At 66.3% G+C, this 24,505-nt stretch overlaps 3 protein-coding genes across 7 annotated transcripts; 1 reads left to right on the forward strand and 2 right to left on the reverse strand.

Moving 5' to 3' along the window:
* Positions 1-363: 363 nt before the first annotated feature.
* DVL1 (dishevelled segment polarity protein 1) lies at positions 364-14,665 on the forward strand. Of its 4 annotated transcripts, none has more exons than XM_045388795.3 (16): positions 454-756; positions 6,610-6,679; positions 6,884-7,005; positions 7,210-7,313; positions 7,560-7,698; positions 8,632-8,725; positions 8,885-8,954; positions 9,084-9,223; positions 9,665-9,741; positions 9,824-9,891; positions 10,037-10,189; positions 10,823-10,954; positions 11,132-11,299; positions 11,384-11,590; positions 12,811-12,848; positions 13,351-14,665. In XM_045388795.3, the coding sequence occupies exons 1-15, from the start codon at positions 587-589 to the stop codon at positions 12,819-12,821; spliced, it is 1,725 nt and encodes a 574-aa protein (XP_045244730.1). In that variant the 5' UTR covers positions 454-586; the 3' UTR covers positions 12,822-12,848; positions 13,351-14,665. The 4 variants fall into 4 exon arrangements, with proteins under 4 accessions (XP_045244724.2, XP_045244730.1, XP_073879583.1 ...); XM_074023482.1 differs by having other exon boundaries at positions 10,037-10,114; XM_045388789.3 differs by lacking the exon at positions 12,811-12,848 and having other exon boundaries at positions 364-756.
* On the reverse strand, positions 14,632-20,136 carry TAS1R3 (taste 1 receptor member 3). 2 transcript variants are annotated; one of them, XM_005545098.5, is made up of 6 exons: positions 18,339-20,136; positions 17,937-18,237; positions 17,069-17,851; positions 16,751-16,954; positions 16,494-16,614; positions 14,632-16,365 (listed from the first exon to the last, which is right to left on the reverse strand). In XM_005545098.5, the coding sequence occupies exons 1-6, from the start codon at positions 18,656-18,658 to the stop codon at positions 15,407-15,409; spliced, it is 2,688 nt and encodes an 895-aa protein (XP_005545155.3). In that variant the 5' UTR covers positions 18,659-20,136; the 3' UTR covers positions 14,632-15,406. The 2 variants fall into 2 exon arrangements, with proteins under 2 accessions (XP_005545155.3, XP_045244706.2); XM_045388771.3 differs by having other exon boundaries at positions 17,069-17,784; positions 17,937-18,380.
* A 288-nt stretch (positions 20,137-20,424) lies between these two features.
* Positions 20,425-24,478, reverse strand: CPTP (ceramide-1-phosphate transfer protein). The gene is made up of 3 exons (XM_005545097.5): positions 24,178-24,478; positions 22,236-22,430; positions 20,425-22,027 (listed from the first exon to the last, which is right to left on the reverse strand). Exons 2-3 carry the CDS (start codon positions 22,355-22,357, stop codon positions 21,505-21,507), a joined length of 645 nt encoding a protein of 214 aa, XP_005545154.1. The 5' UTR covers positions 22,358-22,430; positions 24,178-24,478; the 3' UTR covers positions 20,425-21,504.
* Positions 24,479-24,505: the final 27 nt, after the last annotated feature.

Raw genomic sequence — 24,505 nt, forward strand, 5'->3', positions numbered from 1 at the left:
CCACCCACCCCGAGCACCCTGGCGTCCACGGGCCCAGAGCCAGGCCACGCGGGGATGCACCGGCGAGTGTCGCGGGCGCCCGAGCACAGGGGAACGCGGGCCCAAGCGCGGGGGGGGGCCCGGGGCGGGGCGAGCGAGGATCGCCTGCGTCTGCGCCTGCGCCTGCGCAGCGACGCTCCGCCCCCCGCCGCGCGCTCCCGTGACGTCATCGCCGCGCGCTCGGGCGCCCCCCCGCGGCCACGCTCAGGGCCGCGGGCCTGGCGGTCCCTTTAACTGCGCGGCCCGAGGGGCGCAGGCGGGAGGGCGGCGGGGCTGAGCGCGCCCTCCGTGCTGCGTCCCTCGCGCCGCTCCCGGGCCGGGGGCGGATGGGCGGCCGCGGGCCGCGGGGCAGCAGTCGAGACGCGCGCGGGAGCCGGGGGCGGCGGCCGGGGCCTGGGCGGTCAAGCGGGGGCGCCCGGGGGCCTCGGCGCGGCGGGGCCGGGAGCGGCGCGGGCCGGGTGGGGCGCAGGCGGGCGGGCGGGGAGCGCCCCGCGTCCCAGCCCCGGGCCGGGCCCTGAGTGCGCGGGCTCCGCGCCGCCGCCGCGCCATGGCGGAGACCAAGATCATCTACCACATGGACGAGGAGGAGACGCCGTACCTGGTCAAGCTGCCCGTGGCCCCCGAGCGCGTCACGCTAGCCGACTTCAAGAACGTGCTCAGCAACCGGCCCGTGCACGCCTACAAATTCTTCTTTAAGTCCATGGACCAGGACTTCGGGTCAGTCGGCCACGGGGCCTGCGCGAGCCTGGCGCGCGCTCGGGGGTCGCACCTGCCAGCGCGGGGACGGGGCGGGGGTCCTGGGCGGTCCAGGCCTCCGCCAGGTGCGATGCGGGTGGCGGCCTCGGCCCGCGTGCGGCGCGTGCCCACCTGTCTGTGGTGTGGGGCGATGGTAGGCTGGGGTCCCGGCGTCCCTGCTCCCAGCCTCCCGGTCCCGAGTCCTGCCTTGGCCCGGGTCGGACTCGGTCGGCGGCATCCCTTCCATTGGGGCTGGCCGGGAGCGCCTGCCGTTGGTGTGGGCTGGGGTCAGGGGGGTGTGTCAGTGAGAAGGGAGCAGGGTGGGGTTTCCTAGCTGGGATGGGGAGACGTGGGGGGACAGGTTCACCAACCTGTCTGCTAGGGTTTGCAGAAGCTCCCCAGGGCTCAAGAGAGGTTCTCCTGGCCCCCTTCTTCGGGGTCCCTGTGACAGGGCGGAGGTCAAGGGCCACTGGTGGCCTTGAAACTTTATTCGCCCACCCCTGCTCTGAGCTCCCTGTCTGCCCGGTCCCCACTGAGTCACAAAGCACTTGCGTTCCCAGAGCAGCTCAGACCATCTGCTGTTTCGGGGCAGCCTGGGTCAGCGTCTCAGTGCCGGGCCTCGGTGGTGGTGGTCCCAGGCGAGGATACCCCTGCTGTGCTGAGCTGGGCCCTCTGGGACAGGGAGAAGGAGGCTGGCCGTCTGCTTGAGGCCTGGCCTAGCCCGGCCTGGCCACCAGTAACCTGAGTCCCCAGTCCCAGCTCAACAGTGCTGGGGGCGGGCTCAGGCCTCGTGGCCCCAGGACGTGAGCCTCTGGCAAGCTGTGTCCTTGTGTGTGGCCGCCTCTTGGGATTGTGACATTAAGGCTGTTTCATGCATTCTGTGGTTGCAGGGTCCTCAGGCAACCCCAGGTCCAGTCAAGCTGGATCCGCTCTGGGGCTCTCAGGAGGCCCAAAGGACATCTGGACAGCTGTACTTTCCTTCCCCACCCCCACCACCAGGCAAAGCAGAGAGGGCAGGGTGCGTCCTTGGCAGCCTCTGAAGGCTGGGCGCTCCCCGCTCTGCTCGGCGGCCCTCCTGCCCGCGCCAGTCAGGTTGGGCAGGAGGGGACGGTTTGTTTTCTGAGTCTCGTCCGGGCTCCTCCCCCACTGGGGCACCTTGCAGTCCCTGCTCCTCTGGGCCTGGGCATGGGGCATGTGTCAGGTGCTTTTGTTTTTAACTTAGTTTATTATTCTAACAAAAGTTACCAAAGTCACTAATGCTTTTCGTCACAAACGTGTGCCACCAATAAATGCGTGGTGAGGCGGTGCCCAGCTCCCAGGTTCTGCTCCTGGACCATGCTCTGGGATGAAGCCCTGGGGGAGTCCGCCTTCTGCTCCTGACACCCACTGGGGGCTGCCCAGGGCTGAGACGGCCTGACTGTTGCCCCCATACACCTTCCCACAGTGGCTGCATGTACCCGGGCACATTCGGAGGACCCGGGGGCTCCTGCGCCTGGGAACAGGGTGGGCAGGTCTGAGTGTCGAAGCAGGCTTGGGGATGCAGCCGGGAAAGAGACAGGGGAGCTTCAGGGTACAGCTGTGGAGGCTGCAGGCTTACAGGGAGCTGGGAGGCAGTGGGGCTGCGGAGGTCAGGGCTGGGCTGGGCTGTGGGGCTTGGAAACAATGGACTGGGGTGATGCTGGAGTCCTGAGACGGGGGCCTTGCTCTGTAGCCTTCCAGGTCCTCTGGCTGCGATGGGGGGCCTTGCTCTGTGTCCTTCCTGCTCATCTGGCTGGTGGCCTCAGGAGCCTACGGAAGACCCCTGTTGATTGCTTCCTTGTTCCCTTCTCCTGAGTTCTACCTGCTGAGCTCTCGGCGCTGTCTGTTTTGTGGAATAGAACTCATGTGGGAGGGGCTGGTTGGTCAGTCATACTCTAGCTTAAGTGAGAGCTGAACTAGACACTGGCTCTGGATACCAAGTGAATGTAGCTGGAGGTGGGGGGAAGAGAAGGCAGGTCCTGGCTGGTCTGGGGTGGCCTCCATAAGAGAGGGAGCCTCAGGCTGGGGACCCTGAGGAGGCCCTGGTGAGTCGGGGGTTCCTGTACCAGCCCCTGCTGCATTCTCAGCCCAGCCCTGGTTCCCCCGGCCTAGGCTCCAGAGCGTGACTGACCACCTTGCAGTGCAGGGAGCCTGAGTCGTGGCCACAGCCCCGTGCCCTGGGCCAGGCCCCACTCCCCACACACGGCTTCGGCCCAGTGGGAGAAGGTCCCCTGCCTGTCCTCCACTTTTCATGTCCTGGTCACAGGCATTTTGTCCTAGGATCCTCAGGGCTGGGAGGAGGGCAGAATTGGGGAGGGTCTCCATGTGGTGCTGGGTTTGGTGGTTGGCAGGGGTCTTGCCCAGACTTTGGCCGAGGCAGAGGAGGGAGGGTGTTTGGCTCCGGGTCCTCGCTACTGGGTGCGTGGTGGATGCTGGGCCTGCTGGACTTGGCATCGAGCCTGTCTGTTGGGCACAGCTCCCGCAGTTCATCTCCGAGGTGGGGATGACCCAGGCTCAGGAGTGGGGGATGGGTGGAGGCAAGGCTGTGGGCCCAAAGCCCCAGTCCCCGGGGCCGCCTGCCATGGGCCTGGGTGTTGTGACAGCTCCTTGTGCCCTGGGTGGTGCTGTAGGGGGCTGTGGAGTTGGGGAGGCTCTGCCTGGCCTGGGCTGCTGGGGGAGTTCCCACTCTGCCCTCCCTGGCTGTGCCACTTGGGGTCTCCGACTCAGCCTCTCCGTGCCGAGTGCCTCCCTGGTGTTGGGAGTTCACCTACTGCCCTCACAGCCATGGCCAGGCAGGGACACTCGAGCCTGTGTGGCCTGAACCTGGGGAGGGGGCTCAGAGATCCCAGGACTCGGCACCACCTAAAGGACAGGCTGGTGGAGAGCCGCTGGCCCTAGGGTCAGGGGTTGGGAGGCTGCAGATCCCCAAGGCTGAGGGCCCTGACCTGGGGGGTGCACAAGGGGATCTGAGGGCACGAGATGGCTCTGCGCCACCAGCTCTGGGCCAGCTACCCCTGCCAGCTTCCATCTCTGCCTTGGGGGAGTGGGGGCATTCGGGAGCACACCACATCTGCGGCAGCTGGCTGTGGCCTCTGGGAGTCTGAAGGGTTCTCTGCATCCTGTGTGGCCATGCTGGCTCCCAGGGCGCTGCCTCTGCGTGGATTCCTCCCCAGGGTGGATGTGTGGGGGCGGCATGCAGAGGTTAGCCAGGCCTCACAGGGAATCCCAAGGTAGGGGCACAGTGCTGGCAGGCGCACCCCTGGTAGCTGCCCTGAGTTTCATCAGAGGCTGCTCCAGAGGTGTGGGGACCCCGCGTGGTGGGTGTGCCCCCAACGCCTGGCCGGCCTCCGGCACCCTCCCCGATCTGGCTGGGGTGCGGACAGCAGGGCTCTGCCTGGGACCTGGGTAGCTGACCCCTGGAGCCCCAGGCATGCCCCACCTTCCCTCTGTGCTGTTTGGGTCCTGCTACCTTTCTCCTGGCCCAACTGGGCTTGGGTCTACACCTGCCACCAGGGGCAAGGGAGGACTTGTAACAGCCTGTTGGGCTGAGGAGGGCGGAGGGAGCGGGGCCTTTGGGCCCTGGCTGGACCTCTGTGCGGGGGCAGGGAGCAGGGACATCCCAGGCAGCCTGGGGTCTTCGTAAGGCCCTGGCTGGGTGGGCAGTGCGGGCTTGGGCCACTCTGGATGGTGGGAGGGGGCAGGGCCTTCTGCTGGTGAAGCCAGGTGGGCATTGCCCTGGGGTGCTGGGTGGCCGAGTGTCTCCCTCGGGTGAGTCAGAGGGTGCTGGGTGACTGTCTCCCTTGGGTGAGTCAGAAGGTGCTGGGGTTGGGTGCGGCAGGCAGAAGCTGCCGGCCAGGCCACCTGGGGCCATGTGTCGGGCTGAGGTGGGGACCCTGTTGTGGTCAGGTCCCTCAGAGACAAGGGTTCACTGTGGGCCCTGGCCTCCTGGCGGCAGTTGGTGGTGGCCGTGGTGTCCATGGGGCCTGCCTTATCCTGGGTTTCTCCATCCTTTCAGGTGTGACAGCCTCTCACTGTGGCAGCCTCAGCCTGGCATGGGTCATGGCCTTACCTGGGAAGGCTCCTGTGTGGGGGCAACAGACATGGAGGGGTCTGAGAAGTGACCTTCTCTGCTCTTTGGGGGCGTCATGGCCATGGCCTGGCCCTGGGAGGCCTGGGGAGGCAGCTGCAGGACCCTAGAGGGCTGGAGAGGGGTCTCTGCTTTGGCCCTGCCTGCTGTCTTCTCTGTCCTGAGGCTTGGGGCCTCTTGCCAGCAAGTGGGTGGGCCAGGGCTTGGGTGGGAGTGTGGGTTTGCCACTTTGCTGGGGGCCTCCTGCTACCTGCCGCTTCGGAGCCTGGCTGAGTCAAGGTGCCCTGGGGCCAGGGGACCTGCAGCGGCCAGTCGGGGTGGCTCTGTAGCTGGCAATGGGGTTAGCAGCCACAGGGCGCTTCTTGCCAGGTGTGCGGCCAGGCCCAGCCCCGTCTCTGGGCTCCCATTTCTCCACTGGGCCCAAGTCCTGGGTGTGGAAAATGCTGCTGGGCAGGGCAGGGTACCACGAGGCGGCGTCCCGATCCTATCTGGCCTGCCTCCTGGGCCCTCAGAGGTCAAAGTGTGAATGTTGACCACAGCCCTGCCTGCCTTGCCCCTTGGCCCGGGCACCCGCCCCTGCTCTCTGAACTCTGAGCTCAGGTCACCCGGCCTCCTCCTGGTTCGTGTCCCCTGACCCTCTGCAGCCTTCCTGGGTGCCCTCTGCCCCATTCCCAAGCCCATCTGACCCGGGGGTGGACTGGCGAGGCAGCTGGCCAGCTCGCTCTCCCAGGGGCTTTGCCGGCTCCGCGTCCCTTGCTGCCCCTCTAGGTCCTGAGGTGCAGGGAGGCCTGATGAGTGGAGGTCTTTGTCTCCCTGGCTAGGTGGACAGGACAGGAGGGTGGTGGGCTGCCTCTGGGAACCAGTGTGCCCTCCCAGCCCACCTGCATCCGTCCGTCGGGTCTGAGTGTCCTTGAGCATGGACTGTGAGCCTGGCTAGGGGTGCAGGGCAGGGGTCAGGCAGAGCCCGCTTTCACAGAGCCTGACTCTGGGCAGGCAGGCACAGGGCCTGGGACCTGAGGGTGCTCCTGAGACGTCAGGAGGGTGGAGTGGGGCCATAGGGTGTGGCCGGCCTGATGGAGAGGAGGCTGCTGGGGGATTTGGGCTCCTGGTTGGGAATGACAGATCTGAATGCAGGGGTGGGTGCAGGTGGTCTGATGCCCTGGCTATTGAGGGGTTGGGGGCTGGTCTGGAGCTGGCTGGGAGGTGGAGCAGTGGACCTGTGGTTTAGGGCAAGAGACAGGGAATAGCCTGGGGAGGCTTGGGCCCCGGTAGGTGTAGCTGCTGTTGCTGAGGAGGCTGGGGCCTGGCCCTGAGGAATCCCAGCGTGGGGGAAGCCCTTGGTGGGGGCTCCAAGCCCCAGGACCAGATGAGGTGGGGGTGGTTGGAGACAGCGTCTGGGGCCACCACATACATAAGTCTGAACCGAGGGCAGCTAGGCACAGGGGCTTTCCCAAGGAGGCCTCACCCCAGCTGTCCCCCCACCTGGGGACTGGGGACCTTTGACTGAGCCTCCCCTGTGGGGATGTCCACAGCCACTGTCACCATGCTGGGGGGTGGTGGCCCAGGATGTGACGGAGAGGAAGGACGGTTCCCGAGAGGAGAACGCGCTAGCAGAGGTGTCTACAGAGTGACATTGTGTGGGGGGGGGGGTGCCTGCTCTCCAGGCCTCACCTCTAGAGCCACAGGGTCAGGCCCCCTAGGTGGGGCCTCACAGCTGCATCTGCCTACAGGGTGGTGAAGGAGGAGATCTTTGACGACAATGCCAAGCTTCCCTGCTTCAACGGCCGTGTGGTCTCCTGGGTGAGCCCCTGCGTCTTGGCCCCGAGTGCTCGCCTGGGGAGCATTCCAGGGTGGGGCTCTTCCTGGGGGAGGTGGTGGGTGTGGGGAGGCCCTGGCAGGCTGGGTGCGGATAGGGCAGTATGCTGGCCCCCCGTTCCCTGGGCGCCCTGAGGAGGCGACCTGAAGGCGGGTGGGCTGCCCCGAACATGCGTGTTCCCTCCACAGCTGGTCCTGGCTGAGGGTGCTCACTCGGATGCGGGGTCCCAGGGCACGGACAGCCACACAGACCTGCCCCCGCCTCTCGAGCGGACAGGCGGCATCGGGGACTCCCGGCCCCCCTCCTTCCAGTAAGGGCACCGTGGGCACTGGGCCCTGCTACCCCAAGCCCGTCATGGGGGACGCTGGCCAACGGGAGGGAGGCCTGCCTGGGCTGGTAGACGGGCATGGCACCTGCTGGGGCTGGGGTCCCACGAGCGAGGGGAGGCTGGGCTGGGAGGCATATGAGGGGCTGGGGCCACAGCCTCCCCACCTGCCCTGCTGTTGTTGTACAGCCCGAATGTGGCCAGCAGCCGTGACGGGATGGACAACGAGACAGGCACGGAGTCCATGGTCAGCCACCGGCGGGAGCGTGCCCGACGCCGGAACCGTGAGGAGGGTACAGTGGTCATATCTGCCCTGCTGTGGACCCCCAACCTCCCTGGGACCCCCATGAGCCATGTTCCTACCACAGCAGTTCCTGTCCCCCAGCCAGTGGCAGTGCTTGGGTGGAGGCTCAGGCCCAGCGAGCCCACAGTTGAGCCACCAGCTCCCAGACCCACAGGCATGTAGCACTGCCAGACAGCCTCAGACACACGACCTCTGGGAGACGCTGCGTTCAGCTCCCAACCTGCTGCCCCCACAGCTGCCCGGACCAATGGGCACCCAAGGGGAGACCGACGGCGGGACGTGGGGCTGCCCCCGGACAGTGCGTCTGCCGTCTTGAGCAGCGAGCTTGAGTCCAGCAGCTTTGTGGACTCGGATGAGGATGGCAGCACGAGCAGGTGCGTGTGTGCCCACATGCCAATGTCTGTGTATGTGATGTGCATGTGTCTGCATGAGCTGTTTTCACATTACACGTGTCTGCGCACATTACACATCTGCATGCAAATGTGTACATGGTGCACGTGTTCCACAGGTGTTTCACACTGCACATGCCTGCGTGCAAATGTGTGCGATACTCATGTCTGTGCGTGTGTGTCTGAGGTGTTTTCACATTGCACACGTGTCTGTGCGTGGGTACCTGTGTGCAAATGTTTACATGATGTGCATGTCTGCGTGTGCACATGTGCGTGAGGAGTGTGTTTTCACAGTGCAAGTGTGTCCGTGTGCATGTGTGCACGTGTGCAGGTGTGCATGTGCAGGCGTGTGTGTGTGCAGGTGTGTGTGTGTGCACGGGTGTGCATGTGTGCGTGGGTGCATGTGTGCAGGCGTGCGTGTGTACAGGTGTGCGTGTGTGCGGGTGCATGTGTCCACGTGTGCGGGTGTGCATGTGTGCAGGCGTGCAGATGTGCGTGGTGTGCGTGTGTTTGCATGTGTGCAGACGTGCGTGTGTAGAGGCGTGCATGTGTGCGCGGGTGCGTGTGCAGGCGTGTGTGTGTGTGTGTGGGTGTGTGTCTACAGGTGTGCGTGTGTGTGCAGACGTGCGTGTGTGCAGGTGTACGGGTGTGCATGTGTGCCAGTAGTGGAGGTGGCTACATGTGTGCCCAGTTTGCCTGTCTCTGGGATTTTTGTGTGTGCTCACGTGCACATCACGTGTGCGGGGCCTGGGGCGTGGACGTCAGGCACTGAGCCTGCTTTTGAACAAGCCTGGCCTGGACCCCCGATTCCCAGGTTCAGCCCACCCAGCATTGTGGGGGGGCGGAGTCCCCCCGCCCCCCCGCACCCCCCGTCCCGTCCATGTCTAACTCCTCTCAGCTCTGACGGCCTGTCCCCAGGCTGAGCAGCTCCACAGAGCAGAGCACCTCATCGAGGCTCATCCGGAAGCACAAACGCCGTCGGAGGAAGCAGCGCCTTCGGCAGACGGACCGAGTAGGCAGCGGGGCGGGGCGGGGCGGGGCGGGGCGGGGCGGGGCGGGGCGGGGCGGGGCGGGGAGGGGCGGGGCGGGGAGGGGCGGGGCGGGGCTGGGGAGGTGATGTCAGCGTCAGGCAACCGTGTGCCCCTCACACATGCCGCCCTCCCCTCCGCAGGCCTCTTCCTTCAGCAGCATAACGGACTCCACCATGTCTCTCAACATCGTCACCGTCACGCTCAACATGGGTGAGGCCTCGGGGCGAGGGTTGGGGGCGGGCAGGGGCGGGGCGTGGCCGCAGCTCGCGGCTCGGCTCCTCGGGGTGATGGTTGCGGGCAGGGGCGGGGCGTGGTCGTGGCTCACGGCTCTTCCCGCAGAGAGACATCACTTTCTGGGCATCAGCATCGTGGGGCAGAGCAACGACCGCGGAGACGGCGGCATCTACATCGGCTCCATCATGAAGGGTGGGGCAGTGGCCGCTGACGGCCGCATCGAGCCCGGCGATATGCTGTTGCAGGTGGGTCTGTGGGGGTTTTGGGGTGACGTGTGGCTGCGGGTGGGTCTGTGGGGACTTTGGGGTGACGTGTGGCTGCGGGTGGGTCTGTGGGGACTTTGGGGCGACGTGCGGCTGCGGGTGGGTCTGTGGGGGTTTTGGGGCGACGTGCGGCTGCGGGTGGGTCTGTGGGGGTTTTGGGGGGACGTGCAGCTGTGGGTGGGTCTGTGGGGGTTTTGGGGTGACGTGTGGCTGCGGGTAGGTCTGTGGGGGTTTTGGGGTGACGTGCGGCTGCGGGTGGGTCTGTGGGGGTTTTCGGGGGACGTGCAGCTGTGGATGGGTCTGCGGGGGCTACAGGGTGACTTGTGGCTGCGGGTGAGTCTTTGGGGGCTGCGGGTGGGTCTGCGGGGGCTGTGGACTGAGCTGCACACCCTGCCTGCACCACCCTAATCCCCACCCCTGCAGGTGAACGACGTGAACTTTGAGAACATGAGCAACGATGACGCCGTGCGGGTGCTGCGGGAGATCGTGTCCCAGACGGGGTGAGCGCTGGGGGCGCTGGAGCGGGAGGGGCCAGGCAGGGGGTACCATGGGGGCCTTGCTGTGTGACCACCATTCCTGCAGGCCCATCAGCCTCACCGTGGCCAAGTGCTGGGACCCAACGCCCCGAAGCTACTTCACCGTCCCACGGGGTGAGTGACCCTCGGGGTACACGGGGCGGGATGGGGAGGGGGCGCCTACCCAGCCTGAAGGCCTCTCTCCTCTGTGCCTTGCGCTCTGCCTTCCCACACCGTCCGTCTGTCCACCTGTCGTCATCGCCACATGGCGGCCACCCAGCTGACCCGGTGCGGCCCATCGATCCCGCCGCCTGGCTGTCCCACACGGCGGCTCTGACCGGAGCCCTGCCCCGCTACGGTACGAGCCCCTGCTCCAGCGCCGTCACGCGCACCAGCTCCTCCTCACTAACCAGCTCCGTGCCTGGCGCTCCACGTAAGTGGCAGCTCCCGAGGGCCCCAGCAGAAACTAAGACTTGGAGGGGGCGTCTCTGCCAGCCTCCGGCATGGCCGCCTGCGGCCGTCATGGGGCTGTGACGTGCGTGTTTCCCATCCCCAACACCCTGCACAGACGTGTGTGCACAGGCACCCGTGCCCACCTTGCGCAGCCCACCCTGCTTGTGGTCTGTGTGTTGGGAGCAGGGGATGTATGTGGGGCCCCTATGCGAGGCGCACCCAGGGAGTCCCAGGCAGGGGCCAGGTCTCCACTCTGCTTCCTGCCGCTAACATGACTAACTACCTGCGCTCTCGGGCGGGGCGTGCGGGGAGGGGGAGGGGCCTGCCACGTTCTCATTACGCCCTGGTCTGCGGGTTGGGGTGTCCTCAGCCCAGTTTGTGCCTAGCATCCTGATGAAAAGTGTCTGCAGAGGAAGGAGACGAAATGTCCAATCCCCTGCCCACGCCCCAGCCTCACGGGGGTCCATCCTGCAGTGGGTCAGGGCCCTGCTGTCACGCACCCTCCAGCCTAGGCCCCCGGCGCTGGCTCCGCCCAGAGGCTCCCCTGGGGGTGCAGGGCCCTGAGTCCCCCCGCCTTCAGCTGCTGGGGCTGAGGCGGGGCTGTGCTTTGCAGAGCTGGAGGAGGCGCCGCTGACGGTGAAGAGCGACATGGGTGCCGTCGTCCGGGTCATGCAGCTGCCAGACTCGGGACTGGAGATCCGTGACCGCATGTGGCTCAAGATCACCATCGCCAACGCCGTCATCGGTGAGTGGCCGTCCCCGCGGGCCGATAGCGCCAGGGGCGGGGCTGCGTGCCCGGGGCGGGGCTGCGTGCCCGGGGCGGGGCTGCGTGCCCGGGGCGGGGCTGCGTGCCCGGGGCGGGGCTGCGTGCCCGGGGCGGGGCTGCGTGCCCGGGGCGGGGCTGACCGCTGCTGCCGGCCAGGGGCGGACGTGGTAGACTGGCTGTACACACACGTGGAGGGCTTCAAGGAGCGGAGGGAGGCCCGGAAGTACGCCAGCAGCTTGCTGAAGCACGGCTTCCTGCGGCACACGGTCAACAAGATCACCTTCTCCGAGCAGTGCTACTACGTCTTCGGGGACCTGTGCAGCAGTGAGTGGGGCCGCGGGCTTCAGGGCGCGGGGGAGGGGAACGACGGCGGCCCCTCCGCGGCCCTCACCTGCCGTCCCCCACCAGATCTCGCCACCCTGAACCTCAACAGTGGCTCCAGTGGGGCTTCGGATCAGGACACGCTGGCCCCGCTGCCCCACCCGGCTGCACCCTGGCCCCTGGGTCAGGGCTATCCCTACCAGTACTCGGGGCCCCCGCCCTGCTTCCCGCCTGCCTACCAGGACCCGGGCTTTAGCTATGGCAGCGGCAGCACCGGGAGTCAGCAGAGTGAAGGTGAGAACCCTGCCCCCACCCACTGCTGCTCCGCCCCCAACTCCACCCCACCCCGCTGCTGCTCCGCCCCCAGCTCCACCCCACCCCAATGCTGCTCCGCCCCCAATGCTGCTCCGCCCCCAACTCCACCCACCCCGCTGCTGCTCCGCCCCCAGCTCCACCCCACCCACTGCTGCTCCGCCCCCAGCTCCACCCCACCCACTGCTGCTCCGCCCCCAGCTCCACCCCACCCACTGCTGCTCCGCCCCCAGCTCCACCCCACCCCGCTTCTGCTCCGCCCCCAGCTCCACCCCACCCCGCTTCTGCTCCGCCCCCAGCTCCACCCCACCCCGCTTCTGCTCCGCCCCCAGCTCCACCCCACCCACTGCTGCTCCGCCCCCAGCTCCACCCCACCCTGCTGCTGCTCCGCCCCCAGCTCCACCCCAGCCCCCTGCTCTGCGCTGCTTCTCTGCTGTGCTCCACTCGGTGCTCCTGCTGTGTGCTTGGGCCCTGGGTGGGCCCCTTCTGGAAAGGGCAAGTGCCAGGGGGATCCAGGAGCCTGTGTGAATGGGGAGGACAGGGAAGCGTCTCACACATGGGCGGCCTGGACTCCACCTTATCTGGATGGAGTTGGGAGGAGGGGCCTCTGGGAGCCTGGAGGCCTGGGCGGCTGTGCCTGGTAGTGTTGGCGGCTGGTGCTTCTCCTATGGTAGAGGCAGGAGGCCAAGAGACCATGTGGCCAAGGGCCATGTGACAAGGACAGGGCAGGGGTGGCCAAGGAGTCAGACGGGGTCACTTTCTAGGCCCCAGGACACAGGAGGGTGGCAGCTGCAGCCTGGGCAGGGAGCCCAATGTGGATGGTGCCATGCACAGCTGTGTGCCCGTGGCTGGGATGTGTTCGGGGGGCCAGGGGATCCAGGGTGTCCCTGAGGCGTTGCCTGGTGGAGCAGAAGCGCCAGTGGGTGGGGTTGGCGAGGCCAGCGGGGGTGTCTGAAGGCTGGGGGGGATGCAGGTGGCGGCCCGGAGGGCCCGGGAAGGAGGACGAGAGAGGAGAGGCGGCCAGAGGGTGTGGGGCCACAGAGAGGCCACACTGGGTGTCTGCTGACTCTTGACTGGTGCTTGTACCCGCTTAAGCCCCACCCAGCCCGCGGTCAGGCCCCACTGGTGGCGGGTGGGTGCCGGGCGGGTGCCGGGCAGCCGGGCGTGTAACTCGTGCTATCCCTTGCCTTGTGCTGAACAAGCCTTAGACTGAAGGACTAGCGGAGTGGACCTTGGGCCGGTAAGCCAGGGTCCCGCCGGGCGTCCCTCAGCATGTCCCCAGCTGGCCATGCCCTCCAGCTCCCACTGCGTCTCGGGAGCCCAGGACGGGGCTGAGCTGAGTCGTCCGTCAGCCAAGGCCCTGGGTTGGGGGGACAGTGGGGACTCGGGTGGGAAATCCAGTATGGCCATGGGGGCACCGGGCACGAGGGGCCCTCGCTGGCACCTCAGTCTTTCAGCCGCAAGACCAGACCCTCAGCTCAAGCATCGGGGTGAGGCGTGGGGGTGCCCAGCTAGCTCCAGGATCCTGTCCACCTGCTACTGCCCCCACCAGCGCGTGCCTGCTGCAGCTGCCCCTGCGACCCTGGGGGTGCCGGCCCTGTCCTCGCGCCTGCATGGCTGCCCCCCCCCGTCCTGCACGGGCCACCCTTCCTGCCCGGTCACTTGGCGCCTGGCGGGGGCTGTTCTGGACGTGACCGGGCCTGGTGCTGACGGTCTCCTCTCCCACCTGTTCCCGCCCCCAGGGAGCAAGAGCAGCGGGTCCACCCGGAGCAGCCGCCGGGCCCCAGGCCGTGAGAAGGAGCGTCGGGCGGCGGGAGCCGGGGGTAGCGGCAGCGAATCGGATCACACGGCACCAAGCGGGGTGGGGAGCAGCTGGCGAGAGCGTCCAGCCGGCCAGCTCAGCCGTGGCAGCAGCCCACGCAGTCAGGCCTCGGCCACCGCCCCAGGGCTCCCCCCGCCCCATCCCATGACCAAGGCCTATACGGTGGTCGGGGGGCCGCCCGGGGGACCCCCTGTCCGGGAGCTGGCTGCTGTCCCCCCAGAATTGACTGGGAGCCGCCAGTCCTTCCAGAAGGCCATGGGGAACCCCTGTGAGTTCTTCGTGGACATCATGTGACTCGCGCTTGCCCTCAGCCCTGCCCGAGATGGGGAGCCTGTGGTCCTGCTGCACACACAGCTCGCGTGGGCTTGCCTTAGTGGGGGCCAGGCCGGGAGGCAGGGTAGGGGGGCAGGCTGGACCACCGCAATCTGCCCCAGCAGCCTGGCTGCTCTGGCTCCTGACAGCACCTGTTTCTGAGCAGCCGTGTTGCGGGCGCTCCTTCTCTGCCCCTCAGCGAGAGCCTCAGGGACCTCACAACCCCTTGTGTCTAGTGGTGATCCCTCCTAGGATGAGGAAGACCCCCTTGGGCTCTGGGCTGACCCCCACCTCCTGTATAGCTGTGCACAGGCCCCCAGAGTGACCCATGTGGGGCAACCCCCTGCAGTGCACAGGCCCCACCCATCTAACCCAGGACCGGGCCTCCCGGGGGTGGGGCTGGAGCCCCCTGGTCCCTCTGGTTGTCTGGAGTAGGAATCTAATTTATTTATTTATTGCCTGGCTAGTGGCTCGGGGGAGGAGGTGGCCCTGTCAGCTGTTCCACCTGCCCCTGCCCCTTGGAGCAGCCTGCTTCTCCCTTCCTTTCCTCTCCAGCAACACAGTCGAGTCTGAAAGTATGTAGAGGACGGGACGGGAAGATGAGAGAGGGCTGGACATCCCGCCCACTGTGTCCCAGCCAGGGCAGGGAGGGACCATGGCCTGCAGGGTCGAGGGGCCCCAATGTGCACAGCTGCCGCAGGGAGGGAGGTCTTGGGGAGATGGGCGGTCAGCTGGCCTGTCCTTGGTGAGTGCACACATCTCGGCCTGCACACAACCGCGGGCCTTCCTGGCGTCTCTGGCCCCCACGTGTCTGCGCTGTAGATACTGTATCAAAAGTCCCAGCGTCTAGATGGTTAACATAGAGCTGCTTCTGTGTAAATGCTGCTTATTTTAAACACTAAAAAGCGTTTAATTTTATGGGACGGATGTGTGGCCTGTGCCCCTTCTCTGCGCTGGGCTGCCTTGGAATGAGGCATGGGGGGGCTGGTCCGGCCTCCCCTAGGCTCTGCTGGGCGCTGACCCTGGACCTCTGACCCGAGACCCTGTGTGGGCCTGGCGGGGTGCTGACCTTGGACCCTGTTGGGCAGTTTTCTGTCCATGGTGCTGGACCCCGCCCCCACCCCACCTCGGCTCTGTCCCTAGTACTGGTGGCAGTCACGATGCTGTCTACCCACTGGGCCGGGGCAGAGAAGGAAGCTGGGTGCCACCCCCACCTGGGCAGGCTCTGCCCTGGGCATATGCCTGTGTGCCCCCGCCCAGCCTCCCACTGCTGTGGTGCCTGGCGGGGTGCTGGGTGGGGGCCCCTGGCGGGGCGTGGTCAGGTTGACAGGGTCTGGCTTGGGCTTGCAGCCATCTGGCTGGGGCCTCCCTGCATCCTTTTTCTGAGCTCATGGTGTGGGTTGTGGGGACCCTGGGAGCCCTCTGGGCCTCCTTCCGGAACAGTGGGTCTGGGTTACTGGGGCAGGCCTGGTCTGGGCACAGAGGGACGGGGACAGAGCTTGGCTCTGGGGCCCAGATGGTCACGGGGTGTCCACAGACGCAGGGGTCACTGGGGTCAGAATCTAGAGCAGGAGGGTGTCTGTAGGGGGACACAGGTCAATGCTGGCTTAGGGGGATCTCAGCTGGGTCTGGGTTCACCGGGGCTGAGGTCGCAGGATCAGGGGTCACTCGTGTTTCCCCTGATTTCCTGTGTCTCCGTCGTTCCGGTCTCGGGCATCCCCAGGGCCCCTTCCCAGAAAGAACTCGGGGGTGTTGAGCTCTGGCTGCCGCACGAGCAGGTAACACCTGGGCAGGTGGAAGGCAGCCAGGATGCCCAGGACGCAGAGCAGGAGGGCACCCATCTGCACGGCGGGCCTGAGGACCACCTGTACATTGGCCAGGAGGGGCACGAAGGAGACCCAGGTGATGAAGTAGGCCAGCATGGCAAAGGTGAGGCCACGGGCACGGTTGTAGCGGCCTGGCCGGCTCTGCACCAGGAAGGTGCCCAAGAAGCAAAGGAAGGCCAGTGTGGCGTTGGTGGCGTGCACGAGGCCAAAGCTGACCCAGGAGCGTGTGCGGCAGTGCACCAGCGCCTCTGTGGGCAGCATGCGCCAGTCCGTCACCACCTCTGGCGGGAAGGCCACCAGGTACCAGGCGCACAGTGCGGCCTCCACCAGCATGGCCAGCAGCACCACCAGCCAGGCCCAGGGCCCCCGCAGGCAGCCACTGAGCCGGTCTGCCCAGCTCAGAGGCAGTTCTGACTCCGCGAAGATCTCGGCTGCCTGCAGGATGAATGTGCTCAGGCAGCCGGTGAGCGGGAGGTGGGACGAGGGCTGCTGGGCCAGGCAGCGGGCAGGGCTGGGCTGGCCAGGGAACAGGAGGACGCTAATGCAGACCAGGCCCAAGCACACCAGGCCGAAGCAGGCCAGGGGCCCGCCCGAGGCCTGAACCAGTGGGCTGTCACGATGGCGAATGAACAGCCCCAAAGCGGCCAGCACGAGGCCCAGCGCCAGGCCGAACAGCAGGAGCAGCAGCAACACAGCCGACTCGCCCCACGCTAGGAACCGAAGCCTGCGGCGGAAGCAGCGTGTGCTCCGCTCCGGGGACCACTCTTCCTGGCCGCAAAAGGTGCAGGCGAGGTCATCTGTGAGAGAGGAGGAGAAGGGCGCTGGGTGCTGGCCTTGTCCCCTGTGGGCTCTGGCCTCAGAGCTAGGACGTAGCAGGACCCGCCCCTGCTGCGTTTCCACCCCCACTGCCAGGAAGGCGGCTCACCTGGGCTCTTCCGGTAGCTGCCCGCCTTGCAGTCCACGCAGTCGTAGCAGCAGGAGTGGAACCCCTTGACCCGGCGCACCTGGCCCTCCTGGCACTGCCGCGAGCACTGGGACACGGGCTTCTGCGCACAGGCCTGGGCTCGGGCTCTGCTGGGCTGGGCACGCCGGCGGGAGACAGGGACGGCCCCCACCCCCAGGCTGCACCCTGCCGTGGGGGCTGCCACGGGGACACGCCAGGTACACCCACCCTCGCCTCACCTGGTTGTTGGACGTGTGCCAGCGGATCTTCGGGCTGTCTATCCAGAGGCTGCCGTTGAACCTGCCCACGTCGTGGAGCTCGGGCACCAGGCCCTGCCACACCCACAGCTTCAGGTCGTACTCCATGTCCACGTTCCCGTTGCTGTTGAAGCGTAGCGTCAGCCCGCCCGCGTGGAAGGTCAGGTTGTACATGTTCTCCAGGAGCTGCGGGCGGGGGACGGGGCTGAGCCGCCGGCTACCTCCAGCTCAGGTGTGGCGGCCGTGCCTGGTGGCCCGGGCACGTGCAGAGGTCGGCACACCCCCATCTCCCGGGCTCACCTGCCAGGGCTTCACGGGGTCCTGCACGGGGCAGCCTGAGGCGCTGCACTGCAGAGCGTTGTGCAGGGCCTGGGCCACGCTATACACAGCTGCGTAGACAGAGAACGTCTGGTGGTGGTTTAGCCCAGCACTCACGTTCTGCAGCGTGATGCAGTCACACTGTGGGCAGCGCCGGCCCACCACGTCCTCCTCCAGACCCTGCTCCCTCTCGCCCAGGGCGGCGCAGAACGCTGGGTCGGCGGCCAGGGCCAGGCGGGTCTTCACATACTGGGAGAACTTGTGCAGCTGGGCACCCCTCTGGAGAAAGCCAAGCACCGTGCCCACCTGGGCCATGCCGGGCAGCCCCATGACCAGGTCAGAGGTCAGCCAGGCCTCGCTGGCCACCCACACCTTGCGCGAGAGCTTGCTGCTGATGCTGTAGCTGAAGAGAGCATGGGCGGCGCGCGCGGAGGCGAACAGCAGCACCACCTGCACGCTGCTCTGGTTCACCTGGTGCAGCACCTCCTGCACCTTCCCCAGCAGCGGGCTGTTGGCACGGGGCAGTGGCACCAGGCCCTCGTGTGCGATGCAGATGCCGCGCGACGCGGCCAGGGCCGAGAAGGTGCTCAGGCCCTGGCGGCCGTACTCGTCGTCACTGCCCAGGGCGGCCACCCAGTTCCAGCCAAACTCCTGCAGCAGCTCCGCGGCGGCCACCAGCTGCACACGGTCGCTGGGCACTGTGCGGAAGAAGGAGGGGAAGGTCTCCCGGGCGCTCAGCAGCTCCATGCCAGCGCCATAGCTGACCTGCAGGGGCCAAGAGGCATCTCCTGACTCAGGGGCTCCCACGGGCAGGGCCGGGTGGGGGTGGGTGATGGTGGGGGGCGCCCACCTGGGGCATGAGGAAGAAGCCGAAGAACTTGCCGGTGACCACGGCGAGCTCTGACGAGTGGGGCCCAATGACGGCCAGCACGCGGGGCTGGTACTGCGTGTAGTTGCAGTAGGCGGCAATGTCGCGGCTGTCTGCCTTGGCCAGGAACATGAGACTGGGCTTCATGGCCACCACAGGCTCCGAGCACGTGTCGAAGAGGTCGTGGCCTAGGCGCAGCCCCGGCAGCAGGTCCGACCTGTTGTTGATCTCCTCCACGGCCATCTTCATGGCCAGTGCCCACAGCAGGCCATTCGAGGAGAACCTGGGGCCCCATGGAGCCGCAGATGGCCACCTCAGCCCCAGCTCAGGAGCACCGCGGGCCTGGTCACCCTGACCCCAACCCGGGCTGTCCCACCTCCGTACCTGGTGCACACGGGGCTGCTGGGCCGTGTCCGGCTGCCGAGGCCAGCCTCCTCGGCCTCACCTAGGGGGAATAGCCCCCCCAGCACGTAGTCCCCTTTCATCCTAAGTTGCTGTGACAGGCACAATGGGGCCCCTGTCCCAAGGTGCAGGAGAGCCCAGAGGCTGAGGCCCAGGACAGCAGGGCACAGCATGGCAGAGGGCACTTCCAGCAGGCACGGCAAGGTGGCTGCCAAGTGGGGTCTCACGCGGAGAGAGCCCGGGGCGGGGAGAGCCCGGGGCGGGGAGAGGGCAGAGGATTTGTTTAGCAAAACCCTTGCCATCCTCACTTGCCACACCCTGGGGCCCAGTGGTGTCCTCGCTTTCTGGGCCTGAAAGTTTGTGCACTTCAGACTCTGCTTGAGGCCACTGCCAGGCTCTATGGCCAGCACTGACCGGCAGGCAGGCTCTGCTGACCGTGGCCTTGTTCACTGCCTGTGCCGAGCCCCTCGCCACCCCCCCATTCCTGGAGTTGCCCGGCAGGCTGTGGAGAGGAGAGAGGGCAAAGGGGCCTCCAGGGCTCTGAGGTCTCAGCTGTGTGGGAGGGATGCAGAGACACCTGGCTCTGGGGCTTTCCATAGGCACAGAAATGCCTCCTACCCAGCCCTGGGAGCTTCTGGCTCCAACTCAAGGCTGTGCTGGCCGGAGTCGGGGGTGGCCGGGGTGGGCCCCCTAGGCCTGCAGACCAGCCGGCCAGGCAGGCCTCCACCCTGCAGCTGGGGAGGGCCCTGGGGTGGCAGTGGTGCCCTCCCAGCCTGCTTGGGAGCAGAGTTCCTTGAGGGTCTCAGCCCTTCTGCCAGAGTCTGATGCCTAGAAGCTGCAGGAACCGCATGGCCAGCTGTACTCACACTGCTGACCCTGGCCTGGGCTACTCCTGCCTGGCAGGCACACAGGTGGCTCCTGCTGGGGATAGAGTTTGCGTGCCGGGGGGGCATGCAAACGGAGGAGGAAGGACCACAGGCAAATGAGCGGTGGCTGGAGCAGCACCGGATGCGTGGGGCCGGGGCTCCTCCTCTGCCTGCTTCGCTTTGGGGGTGCCCTTGGGGACACACCGGGCTCCGGGTGCAGGCCCTCAGAGGGGAACTGGGGGGCACTCAGCTTCAGCTGGGGCCCAGCAGACCTAGCAGATGCCACGAGGTGCACCCTGGCTGGCACCTCTTCCCCACGGTGCTGCAAGGCAGGACCCGTGAGGCACATGCATGACCACAGCACACGTGTATGGCACACACTGAGCACACACGCACACAGAGGAGCATGGCACACATATGAACCTGGCACACGGGAACGCGGCATACAAATGGCACATGCAAACTGCACACACGCAAATGGCACACACGTGCACGGCACATGCAAACAGCACACATACACGGCACACGTGCACAGCACGCAAACAGCCCACGCACACACCGCCCACACGCACGTGGCAAACATGCGCATGGCACAGACGGCACACGTGCACAGCATACACGCATGGCACATGCACAGGCCACACATGGAGGAAGCCCTGCCCTGGGGCCCATGCAGACCCAGGCAGTTCTCCCAGCCCATAGAGCAGTCAGCAGCCTTTGCCAGCACCAAGTGCAGCTGCCCTGAGGTTGGGGTGGTGTCCAGGAAGACCCTGCTGAATTGTATCCCTTTCTGTCCAGGTCACTGTTGTGGCTGGGAGCGGCCCCCACCTCCACCCACACGTCCCACGCAGGCCTCTTCTTTTGCATGGAGAGGCTGATTCCTGCCCTCCCGACCCAGCTTCTTGGTCCTGGGTGAGTCTGTGTCTCTGGTCTCACCTGTACAATGGGTGTAGTGATGGGACCTCTCTGGGGGGAACGGGCACATAGCAGCCCTGCCCCCAAGGCTGGCCTTTTCTCAGGGCGTTTGTTGTGCCCTGGGGCTGACACGGCCCCCTGAGCCTGGCAGTGGGGCCTCAGCTCCCTTGGAGTTAGGTGCACCCACCTCAGCTGTGTCGCTGGGGTGAGGGCCCTACCCGCTCTCATTGGGTGACCCTGTGTCCCCTCCTGGGGAATCAGGCGCCCAGTACAGCCCAACATCCCCATCCTGGGAGGCTGTGTGATTTATTAATGTTGGAAGATGTCACATGGGTTGCCCTCCAGAAGCTCGTGCATCTGCCGGGCAGTGGGGACCGTCCCTCTGCCACCCCGAGGTGCTGGGGTCCACTGTGAAGAGCCAGTGGCTAGGCCCCAGGCACTGGATGGTGGCTGGGCTGGTTGTAGCTGTCTGGTAGCTGTTGGCTGGCCCACGCGGTCCAGGCCCTCCTGTACCGTGCCCCTCGGGTCTCCTGGGCACTGTGGGGAGGGGGGCAGGGGGAGAAAGGACATGGCGTCTCACTGCGTGTAGCAGAGTCCCAGCTCCTGGTGGTCTCGGGCCGTGCTGTGCAGACCCACAGCCGCTGCAGGAGGCGGCCTGCTGCATTTGCCGGGGAGCTGGTGCCGTGCAGGGCTTCAGAGGAGGCTGTCCCAAGGGCGGGGCCTTCCCGGGCCCTTCTTCAAGGAGCCTTGGTCTCAGCTTCTGGCTGTCCTGCCCCCAGTCTGCCTGGCACGCTGAGGGGCAAACAAGGCAGGAGAGGTGGGGAGAGCCCACGGTGCCCAGACCGCTGTTGGGAGGTTTCTGCCAGCCTGGTCATGGAGGGGACTAAGTCCCCTGGGCTCAGGGCTGCCCACCTGGGCAGACATGGGGTACCAGGACCTGGCCTGAGATGAGGACACGTTGGCTGACAGAAAGGAGAAAGGATGGAGTCTCCACGACCCGGGACCTGTGACTTCACCCCGATTTGCAGATCCGCCCCACAGGCTGGGGGGTGGTGACCTTTCAGGATCTTGCAGGCCCGGCCCCCACCCCTGCGTGCTCCGCTCTGCACCCTGGTGCGGCCTGGCTGGGCGCGTGTGTACCAGGCTGAGGGGGAGCCGTGGCTGAGGCGTCTTGTTCCAGACAGAGAGGGTGCGCCTCTTCTGGGCTGGTCCCCACCTTCTCTGTCACAGTCTGTGGTTCCTAACAAGCTCAGCTCCTAGGGGCAACAGTGGATCTCCTGTTCCTGGGGAGCCCAGAAAGCTCTGCTATGGGACTCAGCCCCGGCCACCACAGCCCAGATCTGCAGCAGGGCCCTGGCTTCCCGCCTCTAGGGCAGGTCCAGAAGGGAGTGCTCGGCATAGAGCTTCTGGGAGACGTTGTAGACACGCTCAATGAAGGGGAGGGCCTCGCCCAGCATCTGCACAGCCTGCTCCGGGGGCCCCACGTTCATGGCCTCCAGGAAGACCTTGCGTGTGGGCAGCGCATAGAAGGCCACGGTGGCGGTGCGGCGTACGATCCAGGGGTGGTAGGCGGCCAGCGAGGCGTTGTAGGAGTCGGTGCAGAGCACAGAGGTACGTGCATCCTCAGGGCTGGTGCGCAGGCCCTCCAGGAACAGCTGCAGCCAGCGCAGGGCGCGGTGCAGGCGCAGCACGGTCCGGCAGCCGGATTCGGGGTGGTGGGAGCGGCGCTCTAGGTCCACCAGCTGGTTGCTCAGCTCATGGGCCACCATGGTCTGCAGGCTGCGGTAGTGCTCGCTCTGCGGGCCGCCCCTGAGGCGCTCCATGATCTGCAGCTTGGAGACCACGTCCTTGGAGATGAACGAGAAGATGGTGCCCAGGCTGTTCAGAAACCTGTGGAAGGGAGCGGGGTTCGAGGCCTTGCCCAGGCCTGGGGCAGCCCGCCTGGGGTGCGGGGGACACTGCCCAGCCTCCGGGGATTCACACCCATCTGGAAACAGGCAGCAAAGCTGGTGGGGACAGGCAGTCGGGAGGCAGATGCCACATATGGGACTTGGGCCAGGTGAGCGCCCACCTCAGGAGGCAGCCCCAGCGCACGCACCTGACCAGGCCCTTCCAGCTGGCGATGTAGGGGTCCAGCAAGACCTCTTCCTTCTCATCCAGACACTGCTTGAAACTGACCAGGACGACTTTCAGATTGAAACCTGTCTCCGAGTCATCCATTTTTTGATAGGAACGGAAACAGTAAGGCTGGGGGGCTGTGTCGCTGGGGTCAGCTTGCTCTGCGGCTCATTTTCTGTGTGTGGAGGGGAACAGAATAGCTGTGATCCGGTTGCTGCTCACTGATCACTCATGCCCCTCACGGAGCTTCCTCCCAGGAGCCGCCTGGCTTTGCTCCCAGCCAAGCCGCAGGCTCTCAGGCACACCACCCTGAGCCGCCCTTCGTCAGGATTGCGCATTCACGGACCTTGGCACGGCCCCTCCTGTGGATCAGGCCACTGACTCCACGTCAGTCCCTGCTGACTCTGAGAGTGGCCCCCTCTGGCTTTATCGGACCACTCGGCCATGCCATCTGCAGCAGGTGTCTCTGCTGGTGCTTTCTTGACTGTTTTTGTTTATCTCTCTAGATGCTATATCTGTTTTTACCAGCTGAGAGATACTAAGCCCCTGCCAAGAGCCAAGCACCGTTCTAGGCACCTGGGTGCACAGGGAGTGAGCGAACAGCCATCTGGAGTGGGGTCAGATGACAACAAAGACAAAGTTCTGAAGTTGTAGGCAAGGAAACAGACACAGCGGAAAGCAGAGATGGGTGCGGGGAGCGGGGGACGCTGCCGGACAGGCTGCCCCATCTTCCTCACTGCCGCGTCCCCAAAACCAGAAGAGAGGCCGTGGGGCCGGCGCCTGCTGGATGGACGGACGCGTGTTTTCCCTCCTGTTGCTGAAACTACACGTCCCACATGGATGGGTGGCCGGGTGAAAGGTTGTATCACTCTCAGAAGATTGCCACAAGGCCCGTGTACTAGCCCTGGGGAACCCGCGAGTGGCCCAGGCCCTGCTCTGGATTCTGCTGGCATTCACACAGTCACTCCGCAGACATCCAGGCACCCATGCTTTGTGTGTCACCAAGCACCCTTGCCCTGTCTCCCCGGGTGCCCCAAGGGCCCGCACCTGCTCCAGGGAACCTGAGACTCAGCTGCATCCCACCTCAACCAGGAAGAACCCTTACCCCATTGGGCCTGGGGGTTCCTAGGCCCGTTGGTGCTGGGAGCCCTCTCCTGCCCTCCCTGGCTGCAGGGACTCCAGCAGGGACAGGGAGGGTACCCAGCTGTGGTGAGAGCTCCTGGCCAGGAGCAGGTGTGCAGGTTGCTCAGCGCCCTAGGACTGGGCCCTTCATCACTAGGGAACATGGGCTACAAGCACTGCCCAGCCCGTGGCCCAGGCTGCTGGAGTGCTGGTGCCCGGAGGGAGCTGAAGCCTTGCCTTGCAAGCCCCACAGGTTGGGCTGCGTGCTTGGCACCAGGCGGAGGCCCCAGATGTGAGCTCACCGGGCTTCAGGTGTAGGGAATGGCTGCTCCTGGGCCTCAGGAAGATGGAGTCCCATAGACTTCTAGCACGCCCCTCCCCTCCTCAGGCCTTAATTTTGTCCACTGAGAAGATGGTCTCTGAGGCTCTGGGGTTTCCTTCTTGGTCACCAGATATTCTGCGGGCCTTGCCTGCCTGCCGGCCCAGATCCGAGCCAGTGGCAAACAGGAGCTGCCAGGAGCCTCTCAGAGCTGTGGCTGGTGGCTCCGGGACAACAGGAAGGGCAGTGGTTGTGCAGGAGGCAGGCAGCTCGCCAGCCCAGGAAGGTGACCCAGGGCACCTCCAGGCCTTTCCCAGGGCAGCCCACCGGCCCAAGGTCAGGGCTGGGCGCCAGGGCGGCCTGAACACACAGCCCGGTGGCTGACAGCAGGCTGGGGGGACGGCAGAAGACGGGGCCACCACGGCGCCCCAGGCCTTGTGGGTGGAACCAGACCGTGTCGAGCTAGCGCTACGAGTCTCACCTGGGAAGGGGGCTTCAGATGGCACCGGACTGGATGGTCACCGGTTCGGGTCCCTGCTCCACCTGGGAGCCCAGGAAAGGGTGGAGGCCCGGGGTGGTGCTGAGGAGGGGCCGACCTGAGCCACGGCTCCGTCCTGCGCGGGAGCCGGGTCCTCGGCCGCCCGCCCACTCCGGCCTTCTAGGACGACGTCCCCTCCCGCTCCCGGTCCCTCGGCGACCTCCGTACCCTGCCGGTTGGGTTGGGCAGGTGCGGCCGCCGAGCCGGAGCCGCTCACCTCGGCCACAGCTGCCGTCCGGGCCCCGCCCTCGCTCATCGCCCCGCCCTGTCC

Source organism: Macaca fascicularis, chromosome 1 (assembly GCF_037993035.2).
Source record: "Macaca fascicularis isolate 582-1 chromosome 1, T2T-MFA8v1.1".
NCBI lineage: Eukaryota > Metazoa > Chordata > Mammalia > Primates > Cercopithecidae > Macaca > Macaca fascicularis.